Source organism: Augochlora pura, chromosome 2 (assembly GCF_028453695.1).
Source record: "Augochlora pura isolate Apur16 chromosome 2, APUR_v2.2.1, whole genome shotgun sequence".
Classification (NCBI taxonomy): Eukaryota; Metazoa; Arthropoda; class Insecta; order Hymenoptera; family Halictidae; genus Augochlora; species Augochlora pura.
This window is the reverse complement of record NC_135773.1, coordinates 6022240-6039142: the sequence shown is the minus strand read 5'-3', so window position 1 is coordinate 6039142 and position 16903 is coordinate 6022240. Positions and strand designations below refer to the sequence as shown.

At 35.6% G+C, this 16903-nt stretch overlaps 4 protein-coding genes across 7 annotated transcripts; 2 read left to right on the top strand and 2 right to left on the bottom strand.

The window, feature by feature from the left end:
- Positions 1-436: 436 nt before the first annotated feature.
- Alg3 (Alg3, alpha-1,3- mannosyltransferase) lies at positions 437-2576 on the bottom strand. Its single transcript, XM_078190929.1, has 2 exons — positions 2478-2576; positions 437-2340 (listed from the first exon to the last, which is right to left on the bottom strand). Exon 2 carries the CDS (start codon positions 2000-2002, stop codon positions 692-694), a length of 1311 nt encoding a protein of 436 aa, XP_078047055.1. The 5' UTR covers positions 2003-2340; positions 2478-2576; the 3' UTR covers positions 437-691.
- A 725-nt stretch (positions 2577-3301) lies between these two features.
- On the top strand, positions 3302-5549 carry Manf (mesencephalic astrocyte-derived neurotrophic factor). 4 transcript variants are annotated; one of them, XM_078195760.1, is made up of 5 exons: positions 3302-3387; positions 3848-3946; positions 4055-4179; positions 4268-4409; positions 4488-5549. In XM_078195760.1, exons 2-5 carry the CDS (start codon positions 3862-3864, stop codon positions 4661-4663), a joined length of 528 nt encoding a protein of 175 aa, XP_078051886.1. In that variant the 5' UTR covers positions 3302-3387; positions 3848-3861; the 3' UTR covers positions 4664-5549. The 4 variants fall into 4 exon arrangements, with proteins under 4 accessions (XP_078051886.1, XP_078051879.1, XP_078051876.1 ...); XM_078195753.1 differs by having other exon boundaries at positions 3306-3533; XM_078195750.1 differs by having other exon boundaries at positions 3306-3485; positions 4488-5503.
- A 67-nt stretch (positions 5550-5616) lies between these two features.
- LOC144478047 (sushi, von Willebrand factor type A, EGF and pentraxin domain-containing protein 1) lies at positions 5617-16250 on the bottom strand. The gene is made up of 32 exons (XM_078195771.1): positions 15907-16250; positions 15531-15818; positions 15186-15441; positions 14824-15021; positions 14572-14736; positions 13597-13779; positions 13310-13522; positions 12871-13071; positions 12520-12768; positions 12146-12394; positions 11826-12038; positions 11643-11731; positions 11253-11568; positions 10970-11182; positions 10750-10911; positions 10372-10668; positions 10149-10291; positions 9991-10090; positions 9682-9895; positions 9379-9545; positions 9214-9302; positions 9045-9154; positions 8791-8963; positions 8395-8609; positions 8109-8316; positions 7804-7977; positions 7647-7738; positions 7453-7589; positions 6404-7286; positions 6172-6331; positions 5912-6100; positions 5617-5849 (listed from the first exon to the last, which is right to left on the bottom strand). Exons 1-32 carry the CDS (start codon positions 16171-16173, stop codon positions 5680-5682), a joined length of 6783 nt encoding a protein of 2260 aa, XP_078051897.1. The 5' UTR covers positions 16174-16250; the 3' UTR covers positions 5617-5679.
- Positions 14019-14543, top strand: LOC144478041 (uncharacterized). The gene is made up of 3 exons (XM_078195766.1): positions 14019-14149; positions 14212-14332; positions 14400-14543. Exons 1-3 carry the CDS (start codon positions 14019-14021, stop codon positions 14541-14543), a joined length of 396 nt encoding a protein of 131 aa, XP_078051892.1.
- Positions 16251-16903: the final 653 nt, after the last annotated feature.

Below are 16903 nucleotides of genomic sequence, written 5' to 3'. Positions count from 1 at the left end.
TTTTAGTTTTCATTACAAGTGGCACTATTCTTTGGCTAGAAGTTTCAGCGTTTTACCGTTTACTAATTGGCGCTGTACGGACCCTGAGTGGAGCTTCGAGATTTCGCCACACAAAACGCTACTAGCCAAGAATAGCACTATTTTTAATTTTAGAGTCCACTTAGAGTCCACATTAAATTTTATAACGATAGCGATGAAAAATATAAAGTAAAATTACGAGAATGATCTGTTTTCTTTATTTATAATTATAAATATACTTTATTCATATGACATGGATTCAGAAAACTATTTCTTGAATATTTTTCCTTATCCTTAAAAATGATTTTGTAACTCCTCAATTATTATATTTCAATCAAAGTGATAATAAAGAACTTACGGAAATAATGTTACTTTAATTAATAAAAGAATGTAATAATTAAAACATCGGATAATTACTTTGATCTATATATTGTATATATGTATTTACAATCTTATTATATAAATCACATTTTTTGATAACTCTTTCTTATATAGAATACAATAACACAGTTTTGTTTTTTGTCCCTTTCATGAAATAAAATGTAAAACTGATTTCTTCATCATAAAAATAGGTGTAACAAAACATTCCAGTTGCAGAATTCATTAAAAAATTAAATAATCATATGAAAGAGTAGGAGATAAGAAATAGTACATGAACATAATCCCTATATTTTTATTTCTCTTTCAAATGGCCAGATTTATCTTTAACAAGTCCATAAAACAACATTAGATGACATATGTGTAATGAAACACTACTAAAAACAGTGCTTGGGTAAGTGTTCCAACATAATTCTATGACACCTAAAATGGTCAACTTTGCAACAGTCTTATAATTTGTACACCATGCAACATAAGGAAGTGTATGATAATACCATACATAAAATTGATAATGCAATGATCTACTGAATGCAATACCAATGAAATTGGCAGCGAACATTGGTAAAACGAATAGTTGACTCATACTAGACATATCCACTTTTTCTTTCTTTCTCAATTGAGGCTGCAGACTTTTTTCTACTGCTTTTAATTTGGCATATGTTTTCATATATATTATCCATTTTGGTGCACAATAAATAAGAGTCAATATGTGCAATGCTAACAATAATACATGGAAATACGGATGAATAAAAACATGTTCTGGTAAGAATCTCCAATTAACAGTCCACTTAAATTCAAAAACTCTTCCAAGATTAAATGAACCTTGAATATAGGCTAGAGGATTGTTGAGTATAAAAGGTAGACCTAATATTAACTGAATTGAGCCAGCAATGAACAAATGAATTATTGTTTTCAGTAATCCCAAGTTACACAAATAAGCACTCAACAGAGCTGGTGCAAATAATAATACATTCATTTTAATGGATACAGCTAAGCTGTAAAGAATGCTTCCTAAGTACCAGCGATCATCTAAAAATGCGTTTAAACTCGCAAATAAAAGAAACATCGCAACGGGATCATTGAAAAGTCTCAAAGTAAATATAGAATGGACACGATAAGACGTGAAACACATAATAATAAGAACATAAGGAGGGACTTTTTTTGTTTTCGCATAAATGCGAAATACCAGCATAAGTAGGCTTATGTAAAGACCTGCAAAGATGTACTGTGCTATTTTGATCTTCACTCCATGATCCGTAATGTAGTACAGCGCGGAAAATGTGTAAACAAATCCTGCAGGATAAACCAATGGTCCAGTATCACCTTTTAGTTTCGAATAATCCATTGTGCCGTTTAAAAAGCCCTCGACTTCTTGCATATATGCTTTCCAATCAATTTCAGTGTATGGTACACGTTCGATAACCAATATGTTCAAAATAACTTCCAAGATTATAAACACTTTTCCTATTAGGAAAATTTTCTTTGGGTCTGTAAATAAAGAAACGTGCTTCTCCCATTCTAAATAGTTTTCGTACCATTTCTTGACGTTTTTCTTTGATGATTTGATCGAATTTTGGTTAGACCGGTGGTCTCTGCGTGACGACATATTGCTACTACATACACGGAATACAAGCAAATTAGTATGAACTATACGTTCAAATTAAATAAAATACAATAATAGATCCTACTCCTGCACATTTTTCGAGCTCCCTAAGGTAGCTCGCACATCCCCACCATTATAATGTGTATTCAGCTCCGCGCAAGAACTATAGAAAGAAAACGAGATACGATCGAAAGAACCAGGACGATACCCATCAGATTCTATGTGTAGTTGTATACTTGAATTGGAAATCTAGCTTATCCTTGCTTTGCTGTGCTTGCGGCCTCTCTCTTTCAGCGCATTCGTTGAGTTAGCGCGCCATCCGTGGTATGTGACGTGAAATACTGTTTGTAAAGGAGTTTCTATTTTCAAATAAGCAATGACTACTAAGTGGAATACATTTTGGAATACAAGTTTGGAATACATATTTTTGCAATATGTATTGAGTACACCACCACTTTTATCGAATATGTTTACTCACCTTTTTTTAGGTGTTATCCAAAGTAGCAATCAATCCGTACGAATAACAGGTTGGGCCTTACTTGCACGTCTAGCGAGAAAAAAATGCAATACAGAGAAAAGAATACCCTTGTTATAAAATATTTCATAGATTCCGGTTCATACCGAAATCTGGAGTGTTTTCGAAAATCGAATTTCTCTTCACTTGCCTCTGATAGTGTGTCAACCGAATGAATGCGCGAAAATAATAAGACCGCAAGCGCGGTAAAGTGAGATAAGCTACATCGTTCATTAGTATGACTTGTTACACATGTAGTTGTGCTTCTTTCATAGTCACTTGTTCACTCGCTATTTTCCGTCTTTTTCTTTGACTGTAATGGCAATAAATCGCCAACCTATCAGAACAAAGAAAATTTCTACATTAATACTCTCTAATGGATCGAGCTATGACCTGGTGGTGTGCAGGAGTGGGATCTACTACATATTGAATATGAATAGTATGTATATATAAATCCGTTGAAGAAAGAAATTGTAAATATTTAAATTCCAGTATATAATAGTAACAACGAGATATTAATGTTGAAAATATTCGATCAATAACAAAACTATAAGTATTTCATAATCAAGCAGTTGCTTTGTGTTGATTTGAATAAATTGTTTCAATTATGTATCTTATTTAACAATAAGAATTGGAATATGATATGAAAAAATATATATGCACACGTGAATATATGTAAACTGTGGATATACATTTTCACTTTTTCGTCTATGCGATAACCAATTGAAAAAGACTTACGTTATCGTGAGTCATAGTATTTGTGAACCAATCAGCATTTGCCAGCTGGGATTCCGGGCTTTTGACAGAGCTCAACGTGTATAAAGCCAAGCGTGAAATAAACTGATGTAGTTTCATTAGGAATTTCTTTCGATCTGTAAGTGTATGAATTAAAAGTTCGAGTGCATTTATATTACAAATACACGGGAATATTCTCTGTGTGGTGTGTAAGTTGTTTCATTAGCGCAACACTATGTAAGTTGCATTTCTTCGTTATTCTTGTTAACCTATTAAACAGTAGACGTAAGCATTCTTTTATTAATTAATGTCACTTTTATAGTCTACTTATAATAAGCATACTGCATCAGAGTCTTATCCTTATTTAGATAAAATCATTGTATAAATATATATTTCTTCCAATATATCGTATTTACACATTTTACAAACACTCTATTTTAAGCTGACATTGACTTTATCGTTTTAATTTTTAAAAGAATTTATTAACATTAAATTATCTTATTGTTCTAAAGTTACAATTACGGTGAATTATAACTATAATATGGACTTTCTCGATGTTATGTAACAATATATAATAGAAAATTATTCTCTTTGTTTAGAAGACAAATATAAAATGAACAACTCACTGATGTTGATATTATCCATCCTTGTTGGAGTGATCTGTGCTGTAACAGCTTTAAAAAATGATGAATGTGAAGGTATATAAATAAATATTCTGTCTTTCTTATGGGGTTTTTTTTATTCCTTCATATATGTATTTTTATGTATTTTTTCACAAAGCTAAACTAATTTTATCATTTTTACAGTATGTATATCTACCGTGGACAAATTTGTTAACACATTATCCGATGATGTTAAAAAGGACACTAGAAAGATAGAAGCAGCATTTAAAACATTTTGTAAAAGCACAAAATCTAAAGAAAACAGATTTGTAAGTTTTTAAATTGATGATTAATTTATAGCAATTAATAGAAGAAAAATAAGTTTATAATAATAAAAATATTTTCTTATTTTCTTAGTGTTATTACTTAGGAGGTTTGGAAGAATCTGCTACTGGTATCTTAGGTGAATTAAGTAAGCCAGTATCATGGTCAATGCCTGCATCTAAAATATGTGAAAAGCTGAAGAAGAAAGATGCCCAAATATGTGACCTGAGATTTGGTATGCATACTAAGTGTCCTTATATTTACTTACTGTTATTTGATTTTTACACACACTAATGATATCTTTAAATTTCAGAGAAACAAATTGATATTGATACAGTTGATTTGAGTAAACTCAAAGTGCGTGACTTGAAAAAGATCTTGAGTGATTGGGATGAAGCATGCGATGGTTGTATAGAGAAGACAGATTTTATTAAGCGGATTGAAGAATTAAAACCCAAATATTCCTACAGTTCAAAATCGGAACTCTGAAAAGTGTTCAGTGATTTAGATAAATTATTATGTTAGTATAGCTAAAATTTTGGATAATCTTTATTTTACAAAATGATTAATGGTACTTACAATACACGTGTTCATAATTGAACACAGTCAGACATCATTTTGTAAAATTTTTATTTCACAAGATTTTTGAGGCCAGACCGACGCATTTATATTTCAATAAAGATAAAAATTGATTCTCCTCTAATTTCTATAAAACAAGTCATAATTTAGTTCTAAAAGATTAGGATACCGAGCAATGAAAATTTGTGCGAACAATACATGTCTTATTTAACGTAGCTATGTTAATAAGTGTTGAATATCACAAAAGGTGCTCCGTTTTTATCGTACCAATGTTAGACAAGTATAAATGACTCAAACTTTTCATACTATAAATTATTTTTATGGTTTTACCGTTCATTGCTCTTCCTCGAATATTCTGATACAGTGCGTTTATACATGTATGAATCCTATTTATACCAAAAGACAGTGTATTATATCAATAGATGTGTATATGTGATGAACTATTAATAATGCGTTGTTATATACATATATATCTTTACTTTTTTTCATTGCACTCAAGGTTTATAAAATTCAAAAATTTTAAATACATACAGTAAACGATTATATATCATAATACATTATCGTTTTTATATCGATAAAAAGTTTCAATTCATCAATGACATAAAAGACCTTAAAATTAAGAATCTATGGAACGCTCAGTATTATGTATTGATTAACAATCTTATATTTGAAAGAATTAGGTTTCACTCTGTTACAAAGTTATGTGCATAAGTACATCAAATATTCTAAGAATAACATTGCAATTTTTTATTGATAAATGTATCTCTTGTACAGTATTAAAATATTATTTGGTGAAAACACGCTTATGGAGTGTTAAACAAAAAATATTATAAAATTAAAGATCTGATAATTTTGACATTGAATAAAAAACTGTCACATAAATTTGTTAGAATGATTTATTTTAATTATGCTAGGAATGTCCCTTGTCAATGACCATTGCAATTTGGTGGATCACTCCAATGACCGTCTGCTTTACACGTTATCAATCCTTGTTTCCTGCTGTTAGGACACACATACGTTAACTGATCTTGATATAAATATGAACGACCATGTACAGTGACACCAGGTGGTAGTTTTGGTTTATTACATGACAGTTCTACAAATATAAATTAATTTGAAAATGTTATTAAAATATGCTTTCTATGTTGTGATACTTACTTGAACATGTACCGTATACTTTGGACCAATTTCCACTTGCGAGACATCGTGCATTCGGTTGACCAAACATTAAGTACCCAGGTAGACACTGATATGTAATCATGTTGCCAAATATATAACTTACTGTTTCAATACTGTCTTCTTTTAACACCATATTTATAATTTTTGGTGGCTTGCCACATACTACAGCTATAACATGTAATACTTTCTTGACCAAAAACTTGTACGAAATAAGTTGATGCTATAAATTTTATTCTTACGTTTGCAAGAAGGAATTGATGACCATGTGCTGTTTGGAAAACAGACAGACACTCCATTGCCTTCAAGTATATAACCGTGACGACATTTGAACGCAATGCTACTGTTAACAATTCTTGAATAATTATTACTACTACCAACAATGTATCCATATTCTGGAATCTATTGAACATTTTTATTTGGATCTCGCTGTTCTTTATATTACTTATCAAAATAATAATATGCAATACTTACTGTAATTAAAGGACAAGTCATTTCTTCGCAAATATCAACTAGGCCATTGTCAAATAACTTTTCAATTATGTCATTATTTAATTTCAAATAATCGATTAGCCAAGTACCATTCTTACTACAAGACCATGTTAAATTGGAGACATGTATATTATTATTACCATCGCTTATCTTGATCTCATAATTATTCTTACAAGCAACCACTATTTGATCGTTGTAGCTATGACCTTTCACAAAATATTCTAATTTTTTGTAGGATCCATTAAAATACTCATTTGGTTCTTTAATATTATTTTTCCAGATACTAGTATAATTATTGTCACCTGTTTCTTTATAAAGATATTTAAAAAGTGGACACTCTGAGATGGAACATTCATTAGGTTTACAAGACGATAATGTCAGTGACCATTTTTCATTGTTCATGCATACCCCGATGGTATCTCCAATTAATTTGTATCCTGTATCACATGTTATCAAAATTTGTGAGCCAAGAACTAACTGATCTCCCAGATCAGCATTTTCTTTTAACGCCGCATCCTCCTTTGTACCATTTGGTGCTGCAACTTTTAAGAGCTCGATGGTATCATTTTGTGTTTTTAAAAATATTTTGCCATTATCTATGTTATCAGGCCAGGGACATTTAAGCGGCACACAGTTAGGAACGAACCCACTCCAAGTACCATTTTCTGTACATCGAAGTTTAAATTCGGTCAATAAATTATGCTGTCCTTGAAATTTGTATCCCAGGTGACAAGAGTATCCAACAATGTCATCGAAATAATAATGTCTTTTGATGGTTTTATTAAACGTCTCCGAATCCATGCTTATGGTAGAAGTTTCATGTAGATTATTTGAATTAGTAAAAATGAAGTAACCGTGATCAATTCTGTAAACAGAAATTGAATAAACTGCAATTAGCGGTCGTCCTCAATGCAACAAAACTGTCGACTGGAGCCATTAAATTAACTAGACAAATCGTCGTCAAAGTGTGAGATTACGTATATGGAGATGACAGATTACTATATATTTATTGTTATTTTTGTACAACTCACTCCTTTGGCGATGAACATCCGTAAATTTCACATGTTGGTCTTTCGTGATCCCATAATCCCGACTCCAAGCACGTCAAGAACTTCTCGCCAACTAAATGGTAGCCTATATCACATTTAAACTCTAGTTGTTGACCCACCTGGAACAAAGTTTCATTCAAAATTCTTATTGATCAATGCATTTCTGCGATTCATACCTGGAGAATTGATAGATCATCTCTCTCGTACTCCTCTCTCACGTACTCAATGTCGCCGTGTTCTGGAGCCAATAAATTCTTACACGTCCTTCCTGTTGTACGAAGTTAATGTATAATACAAGATAAATTGTTACACGAAAACAAATAATTTGTTCACCTATGCAAACAGGGGCCACGCCACTCCATTTTCCTTCAGCATTGCAAATTCTGTGAGGGTTTCCTAGAAGCTGATACCCGCTCAAACAAGAATAATGTATCTCATTTCCGAAGAAGTACGATTTACCGTGTACACGACCTCGAGGAAAATATCCGGGGAAACCACACCTTTTCTCTGAAATAAAGACCAAACTTGTCACCGTGAAGGATAAATAATACTAGAAAATGTAAATAGTTTATGATCCTCCACAATTTCGTTTAATCAAATTGATGTAAGTATTGTCTTCAATTGATGTTTGATCTTACTAGCGCAGACAGGGCTGTAATAGCCTTCCCAATGTCCCTGTTTCAAACATTTCATTTGCAGAGATTGATGCTCTTTCCCCCGAAATCGCACCACGTAACCGAGATCACAGTGATAAGTGATCTCCGACAAATCTTCACTGACATTTATACTCCCTTTAAACGGAACAACTGGCAGAGGACATCCACGGCAGAAGGAACTGCCCAGTATCTGAAAATATGTTTTTCAATCAAAAGTCTATTCATCTTAATAAAAATTGTTTAATGTAAGGAATCATATAATAATTACTGCGATGTCGCCGTGTGCGTGCACTTGCACTTGTGGCCACGCGATCATGTTACCGTAATATTTGTCACAGGTGTTGAATAAATGTCTTACTTCTACCGCTGATAAAATTCTATTCCAAACATCCAACAAAGTTATTTTTCCCAAGAAGGATTCTGATTCGGAGAATCCACCCCCGACTCGATCTTGCTCTTGCCCGATCACGAGAGTACCATTGCCTTATTATAAAAGAATACAAAGTATTTCATTTAATTATTCGTGAATTTAATAAATAATTGGGAACAAAGAAACATTTGACAAGAGCTAGAAAAATTGTTGCACAAATGTTATTTAATAAGATATTATTACCTTAATATGTTATTAAGATATATTATTATTATTAATAAGATATATTATCACCTTGAATAAGAGTATTTTTCGCTAAACGGGATCCATTATCTCGCAAATGTCCGTCGATGAATACATTCCATATACCATTTTCGCTTTCCCAGGTAATACAAACGAAATGCCAATGACCATCATTCACCTTAATATCAGTGACTACTTTCTGTCCATTGATGTATATAACGAGTCTATAATAGAATAAAATCATTTACTCTGTAACATACTTTGCATATTGTCACACTTCTTTTTACAGTAATGTTTTTTATTACCCGTTATAATCGGTTAATGTAAACGTGTTGTCATAATACCGCGTTGCGTACGAGAGCACAGTTCCATAATTAAATGTGTCCTTCGATTGCAGCCATAAGCATGTCGTTAACTAAAAATTTATATGTATGTGGTTTATTTACTTTATTATTAAATTATTTCACTAGTTACCTCGGCAATATTAACTGCCGGCCCTTTCATTCTGACGTAGTCAGTGGTCCCTGATTTAGTAAAATGCATGACATAATCAGATGGCAATTCTATAAATAAAGGAAAATATTATATGAAAAATTTGTTCAAGTCTGATAAATAAAACAGTAAGATGTTCATCAAGACTATACTTTCCAGTCTCGCAATTGATTCCTGTGAAGGGGATAGAACAGGTGCATGTATAATTGGAAATTCCATTCGAACATGTTCCATTATTTTGACATGAATGGCTACCACAGTAATCTATTCTTGTTGTGCAATTTTCTCCGGTATAGCCATCGTTACACTGGCATCTAGCAATAGAGTACCATTAACAAAATAGTAAGATCATCTAATTGGCAGTAATCGATTAATTCTAGTTGAGCAACATCAATGATCAAAATATGTATATAAACTTTCCGAAGACATTACTAATTTACTTTTACACACCTGTAACTCGACTTTGTTGCATTTTCCTCTTCAATATTCACGCAGTAGGAATTCCCTTGACAAGGCAACCAGTCGCAAGGCAATAAGTTGCAATGACGTCCGAGGAAACCAGGTTTGCAGATGCACTGCCAAGTTTCATTGACAGTGCGACAGGTAGATCCTTCCAAACATGGCGGAGGATCACAGTGATCAATGAGAGATTCACAAAATTCTCCTAAGAATTGAAACGCTTCGTTAGAAAGAATAAAAACGTTTTGATGGAATACTTGATAATTAAGAATGCGTATTATTCATGATTCGTTGAAGTACCTTCAAAGCCATCCTTGCATTCACAATTGTAATCGTTTTCTGTGCTAACGCAGCTGCCATTATTTCGGCAGGGATTCAGAGCGCACTCGTCGATGCGAAGCTAGAAATATGAATATTATTTATTATTCCACTAATTTATTAAAGAATACCGCACTTACTTCGCAATTACGTCCTGTGTAGCCACTTTCACACGAGCAGCTATAATTTACTGCGCTGTTCGCGAGATTCTCAATATTACAAGCTGCGCCGTGCAAACATGGCAAAGAGTCGCATGGATTTCGGAACATCTCGCATTTTGATCCTGGTAACATTTGTTTGTCAAATTGGCGTAGTAAACAAATTCTATTTAATTGTACCAAAAGGCATAAGAAAATTGCTAACCGACATAATAATCTAGACACTCGCAAATGAAGTCGTTGTCTTCTTGCACGCACTGTGCACCGTTCAAACATGATCCAAATTGGCAAGTATTTACATCAATTTTGTACAGTGGCAAGCAATCTTTTACATCCTTGGAACCACGATTTTCAGTCGTAGTATTAGATGGACAAGATAGACAATGATTTTGCCCATAGCCTGACTGGTAAGTTCCAATTTCACACATTAGACAAGGCTCGAGAGCTATACGGATACCGTGGTATCGTTTTTTTCGAGAGTAATATCCTGGCCGACACAGAGCTATGAAAGAACAAACAATATTACTGTAACAGTAATAATTGAAATTACAATTGTTCCTAAAACCAGTATATTTTTATTTACGTATGCAATCACGCATAGATCTTGAATGCATTCTTTTGGTAGACGTGTGTTCAGGACATCGATTGCATTTTAGGGAGCCAGAAGTATCTTCGTATTCCCCGAAAGGACATGGTCGACATCGATGAACCAACGAGTCGAAGAAAGTTCCCAATGGACATTTCACTAGAATTGATAAAACATAAACAGATGAAGATATAACAAAATCGATGGATTTATTTACCACAGGAGTGCTTTTTGAGAACACTTCCTGGTTCGCAAAGCTCTTCAAAATTTTTGAAAACAAGGTGGAGGTTCAGCGCAAGCTCGGCGATCTGTCGATTAGTCTTCTCGTCCAACAAATTCAGTTTCCCGAACTGTAACATTGATTCCATCTTATGTCTCAACTTTTGTATTCCTTCTCTCGGATTGTTTATATTTTCCTCGACGATTTTTCCTGTGAAAAATGCATTTCCAAATAAAACTATGAGAAATCTTCTTACAAAAATATTTGAATAATTGCTTACCTAGAATTTTAAACTTGATTTCGATTTTTTCCTTCCTCTTCTTCGGCCTTGATTTGTTTCTATTAGCATCGTCATTCCTTTTAACGTTCTTCTTCGTTTTATCATCGACACTGTACGCAGGATCATTGTTGAAATACAGTTCGAATTTGTTAGAATTTGAGTCCCTCCGTCTCCTTAATGAGTTGGAATAAAGGTCTTCCGTTAATTCAGCATCAGCCTTGCACTCAGGGTCGAAGGTGATAAGATTGCATTCGACGTCGTTACCGCAAATGTCGAGCAATGTCGATCTTAGACCGGCCGTGATGTATTCGCTCAACTAATTCAGATGGTAGTCAAGTGTTTCAGAAAATCTAATTCAGAAGTCGATGAAAACGAAAAATGAATGCTTACTTCACGCAGGGTCGTTTGGTTGTCGCACGTTGCATTTCCTTCTAAAACGATGTTTCCTTCTTGAGACACAGTCTTCGGCGCAGTTGATTCTGTGTATAGATATAATTATTTTCAATTATTACTACAAATCCGTATATTCAATATTCTTTGCTCATTTGAATTTTAGAGATATTTCTCGTATACCAGAGCAGTCAGGAATATCATTTTCTTCAGTCCAATTCATGTTACTCGTATTGCACTTTAATAACAATACATCTTCCACAGCATGAAGATTTGAAAGTTCGTTCGCGAACTGGAAACCATCGTCACAAACCAGAACGCACTCGTTTGTCCTATCCTCCGACGTTGAACAATTTGAATACCCGTTCAACACTTGCGGAATTTCTTGGCATACATCTATAAACAATAGAATACACGTTAGCGAATCTAAGGGATAACAACTAGCTAAACTAAGTGTAAAATCAAGATTGATTTACAAATAAATAATTACTTTAGTCCGGTACCTTTTATAGTGATATTCAACGTACAATTCGCCACGTTATCATACTTATCGATCGCGTTGTACACGACTGTTGTAAATCCAATCGGGAATGAGCTTTCACCGGGACGATGATTTTGTTCCACCCGCACCGGTGCTTTCGAGTTATCATAAAAACCGGGTTCATCCCAAGTCACATTGCTTATACCGATCCCATTATCAGTGAACAATATCGGTGGATCTATGCAGTTTTCAATCATCGGCGGCTCGGTATCTAAAACAATCGATAAATTGCTATACACGATTATTGAATTTTACGACATAACAAAGTTGCATGTTAGGATCCAGGATCGATCTTATTTTATACATTATCGATTGAAATAAGCTTAGAAATTATACCGAGCACTTTAACTTTGAATTTGCATCTAGCTTTATTTCCAGTTGAATCCTGCGCCATATATACCACATTACGCGAACCAATTTTTGCTTTCCAAGGCACTGTAACGTACGGTTTGCTCCAAACTGATGGGAATTCGTCTGCATTGTCGGAGACTACAGGACTCGTCCAATTTACGTACGCATAATTTTTCCCTGGCAAACTTTCAATGACGATGTCTGGCGGACACGTTATCATAGGTGGTATTTTATCTGAAAAAGAAAAATTTTTCAAAAGATCAGAAAATTGATTGTAATTTATTGCAAATTTTCTTTATCCTTCGAAACAACAGATATTTAGGATTTCGTAACTACCTATGCAGCGATTAATGCTGCGTCGTTGCGTCCAGATTCCGGAGCGTCCACCGCACATTCTTGCACGCGGACCCTCGAGGACGAAACCTTTGTTGCACGTAATTGTGCAATTTGTTGCAAACGGTACCTTCTCTGGCCCGGAACAGATTTCGGGTGAGATCTTTCCATGCGGAATTCGTTTCAAAGGTTCACACTTTATCCCTGAAAGTGGAATAAATGAAATGTCAAAGGATTATTTGGTATTTTCTTATTTTGAAGTCACTGAATTAGTCATTGCCGACCGACATTCAGAAGCAATACTTTGAATGTCGATTATCCCCGGGAGTGGTATTCGAATAAACGACTAAAATAATTTACTGCATTGCATGCAGTAAATGTATGACCAGTATTTCCAGTCTGGTAAATGCTTCTGCAGCTAAGGCCAACAACGAAGTTTTACCTTTACACGTCGCCTTGAGCCCATCCCACTGCGACAAAGGCAAACAATTACGAATCTTGCTCCCACGAAGCTGGTAGCCATTGTCGCATCGAAATTGACAACGAGTGTCGATCGGGAACGCTGTATTACCCTCTGTGATCAAGTGTTGATCATCATCGTTCTGGCATCTCACCCGACCATGCGAGGGAGCTCGAAGTGCCGGACACGTTTTTACTGTTTCAGAAAAATGCGGAAGATATTTTGAAACATTCGACAACATTCGGAGTCTAATTATTTAATAAACTCACGTAAACACTTCGGCTCATTTCCAGACCAATTACCATCTTTGCTACAGAGTCGAATACTATCGCCTGTTAGGTAGAAACCGATTCTGCATCTTATGCCGCAAGCTGCATGCACCACGTTATTGCACGCGCTGGCTTTTACCAGATATCCATTCTCAGGTATCTTCAATTTAGGACAAGTGATCACTGCGAAGGACCATAAAGAGTGTTCAAATTATTGCAATTTGTTCAAACAGTTTAGTCATCTTGCTGTTACAACTTCAAGGTAATACTCCATAATTCGAATCTTTTAATACGGAGAAGTTATCAGCTTACTTGCGTCCGTAGTCAGTACGCCTCCAAACTTCATTCTGAACGAATCGAAATTGGTTTCATTAATTTTGTGATATTTAAATAATCCTGTAGTATTTTTATCAAACGATACAATGGATCCACGATCAAATAAACCGTATGACTTCGTCTCAACTTCGAGAAACTTAACCGAAGCAATAATTAAACAAAGACTGTTGCAAATGAAATGGTTAGAAACGTACGAGTGGTTGTTGGACGAATATGGGTGAGTACCGTGAATAAATTTCGTTTATGAACAAAAAATATTACCAATGATTAAACGTGCAGGAAATTGGAGAAAGATATGTCGAAACTTTGCGAAGAGAAGCACGCGATCATTGAGATCGAAAAATTTGTACGGGAAGAAGGAAAAACGTGCTTGCCGTTTCCGGTGACTATGAGTGCCGAGGTGAGAACTGAATTATGCAATTGACCAATTCAGCAATAATATAAAAATAAATTTGTTAACCCTACAGTATGGTTGGCTAGCATCGAAACCAAAATTCCGGCTCGAAAAATACGGGCCGTACGTACCGGAATTTCCTGATCCCCTTAAAGATATAGTACGTTTGTCTGGAGGAATGCCACGTCTCGCTAGCGGTAAAGGATTCATTTGGTAGTTGAGGAAACGTGAAATATACAAATTACCTTCGCACTTATTTCCGTCGGTGATGAATCCCGATGCACAAACGCAATCATCCAACGAAGTTGCTGGCGCTTTAATAGTCACGTGATTCACGTCAGGACAAGATATGCAGGTGGACGTTGAATCGCCGGAAATCTCTTCCAAGGCGTAAGTGCCATTTGGGCAAGCTTAGGAAAGTGAATTCAACGAGAACTTAGTATAATAAACATTTCAGTTCTGCAGAATTTGCTAGACTAGATGTTTGTTGAACTCACGTTGACAGGATCCTTTGAAACCCGAGCCAAAATACCCAGTCGGGCAAATGCAAGCGTAATGTCCAGTCGCAATGCCGCAGGAGCACGTCGCGAAATTATCGCAACAGCTCTGGTCGTTTCCGGTTTCGCTGATGTTGCCGCACAAGATGTTGCAATTGTCCGATAACGTCACTGGCTCGTATTTCCCCGTTCTCAAATCTGAAAACGAAAAGATGCACAGCAGACCCTTTGCGCGAGCGACCAAAGTCTACAAATCATTTTCAAGCATCAGTAGTCGAGATCTTGAATTTTCTATCCAGTACAAAATTGGGATCCAGTGACATTCTTACAGCATGGAGTTATGCGAAATGCATTGAACTTACCACGATGCAAAGCGCGTCGCGCAAAAGCCTCGAACTCTGCGAAACTATCGAGAAAATAGCTGTGCGAGTATCCAGGAAAGCTGGCTATATCTTGGAGCTCTTGAACGTTGCCAGTTCTAATTCCGAAAGAGAATATTGTTGCACCTGCACTTTTTAAAAGATTCGCTGCGGGTCGTGGATCGCCACCATTGCTAAAGCCGTCGGTTATCAGGAACACTGCTTTCTTCGCGTTTTGCCGTGCTTTCTCCAGAATCCTCTAACACCGAATAACGGCAGGCATTTTAGAAAATTAGTGGACCCGAGAACTTTACTTACCTAAAATCATCCCATAACAAAAACGCTTACGATGGCCTCGATAAGGGCGCCGCGGGTGTAGGTGCCACCGCCGGTGTAATTAACGTTGTTCAATTGCTTGTTTAATAAATAGCACTTGTGATCGTTGTCGCTCACACGAGATATTTGATCGACGTTTCGTCTGATGTTTCGTCTTCCGCCGAACGTTACAATCGCGGCTCTGGTAGCTGTAGGTCCCACGATGAAGTCTGACAGAAGGTTTTTCACGAAGTTCAGCTCGCATTGGAAGTTTTTCAAACCGACGGATCCGGATGCGTCGACCAAGAAAATTAATTCCATCTGAAAGATTTTTCGCTGGATTATCCATCTGCGAAATATTGAAAATTCTGCGTGGCTGAACGACGGATTGAGAAAGTATAGTACTCGCCTGATCCGTTTGATTTTTCAATCGATCGATGTTCATTTTAAAAAGACGCGACAAAGTATCGGGCTTGTTTTTGAACGGTTTCTCCGTGTTTTCCGAGCTCTCGTTTTCACTTATGTCTTTGTAATAGTCGAAGAACGTCGACGTTGCCGTGTCCTCTTCGTCTCCTACGTGCAACCCCATGTCGATTCGATCGGAAGATACGATTAAAACGAACGGAATTGATAATAATCCGATCAATATCCACTTGCTCGCAATGGAATCGGTCATTTTTGCAATTCACATTTGTTATTTGTTATTATACAGAAGACAAGCTCGCCGATTTAACACAACAGTTCAGAGTTGGAAGAAACGGATCAATCCTTTTGCGGCGACGTTTACACATATCATTGATTGTTTTTATGGTCGTCTTGATCGAACAAATATTGACAATATTGAATTCTGTAATGCTTCTGCATAATTGTCGTAACGATAAGTGTGCTCACTGAATTATCAGATACAGTTCCTTATTAAACACTTAAGATACTACTTATTTAAAGATCGATATGAAGCATGAGTGGTGCAACGAGAATTTCCAACAAAGTTATAACGATTCACTTGTTTCGATAAAGTTCGCAAGACTTAGTATTATCGTTCCACAGTACACAGGCATATAAATAATTGAATTTGTCGGAATTTGTTACTGTCATCTAAGTCATCTTGTGAGAGGCACTACTTCGAATGATACATAAAAGAGATCGAGTGTCGATAGATCGAGACAAAATGCTACTGCTACGCAAACCAGCATCCGGCCAGTAGCCGAGCATTGAAAAGTTCAGAACAAGGGACTCTCTGTTCCATTTATACTGTGTGCGCACGTGTTCATTTTCATCGACTGATCTCGACGAATGTTCGATCTAGGAAGAAGTGAAATTGAAACGGCCGGCATCACGCGTCTCGACGATAAGTCAGAATTTTGCTGACGAGGATTCCCATCGGGCATATCGAACGCCGCGTATTC

Excerpts from the sequence above, each read along its gene's own strand:
- LOC144478041 (XM_078195766.1), top strand. The coding sequence starts at position 14,019 with ATGGATCCACGATCAAATAAACCGTATGACTTCGTCTCAACTTCGAGA. Across the intron at positions 14,150-14,211 it reads TGGTTGTTGGACGAATATGG|GAAATTGGAGAAAGATATGT; the intron begins GTGAGTACCGTG and ends TTAAACGTGCAG. Across the intron at positions 14,333-14,399 it reads CGGTGACTATGAGTGCCGAG|TATGGTTGGCTAGCATCGAA; the intron begins GTGAGAACTGAA and ends TTAACCCTACAG.
- LOC144478047 (XM_078195771.1), bottom strand. The coding sequence starts at position 16,173 with ATGACCGATTCCATTGCGAGCAAGTGGATATTGATCGGATTATTATCA. Across the intron at positions 11,183-11,252 it reads AATCAAGTTTAAAATTCTAG|GAAAAATCGTCGAGGAAAAT; the intron begins GTAAGCAATTAT and ends CATTTTTCACAG. Across the intron at positions 9,896-9,990 it reads ATGCAAGGATGGCTTTGAAG|GAGAATTTTGTGAATCTCTC; the intron begins GTACTTCAACGA and ends TTCAATTCTTAG.
- Alg3 (XM_078190929.1), bottom strand. The coding sequence starts at position 2,002 with ATGTCGTCACGCAGAGACCACCGGTCTAACCAAAATTCGATCAAATCA.
- Manf (XM_078195760.1), top strand. The coding sequence starts at position 3,862 with ATGAACAACTCACTGATGTTGATATTATCCATCCTTGTTGGAGTGATC. Across the intron at positions 3,947-4,054 it reads AAAAAATGATGAATGTGAAG|TATGTATATCTACCGTGGAC; the intron begins GTATATAAATAA and ends TCATTTTTACAG. Across the intron at positions 4,410-4,487 it reads AATATGTGACCTGAGATTTG|AGAAACAAATTGATATTGAT; the intron begins GTATGCATACTA and ends TTTAAATTTCAG.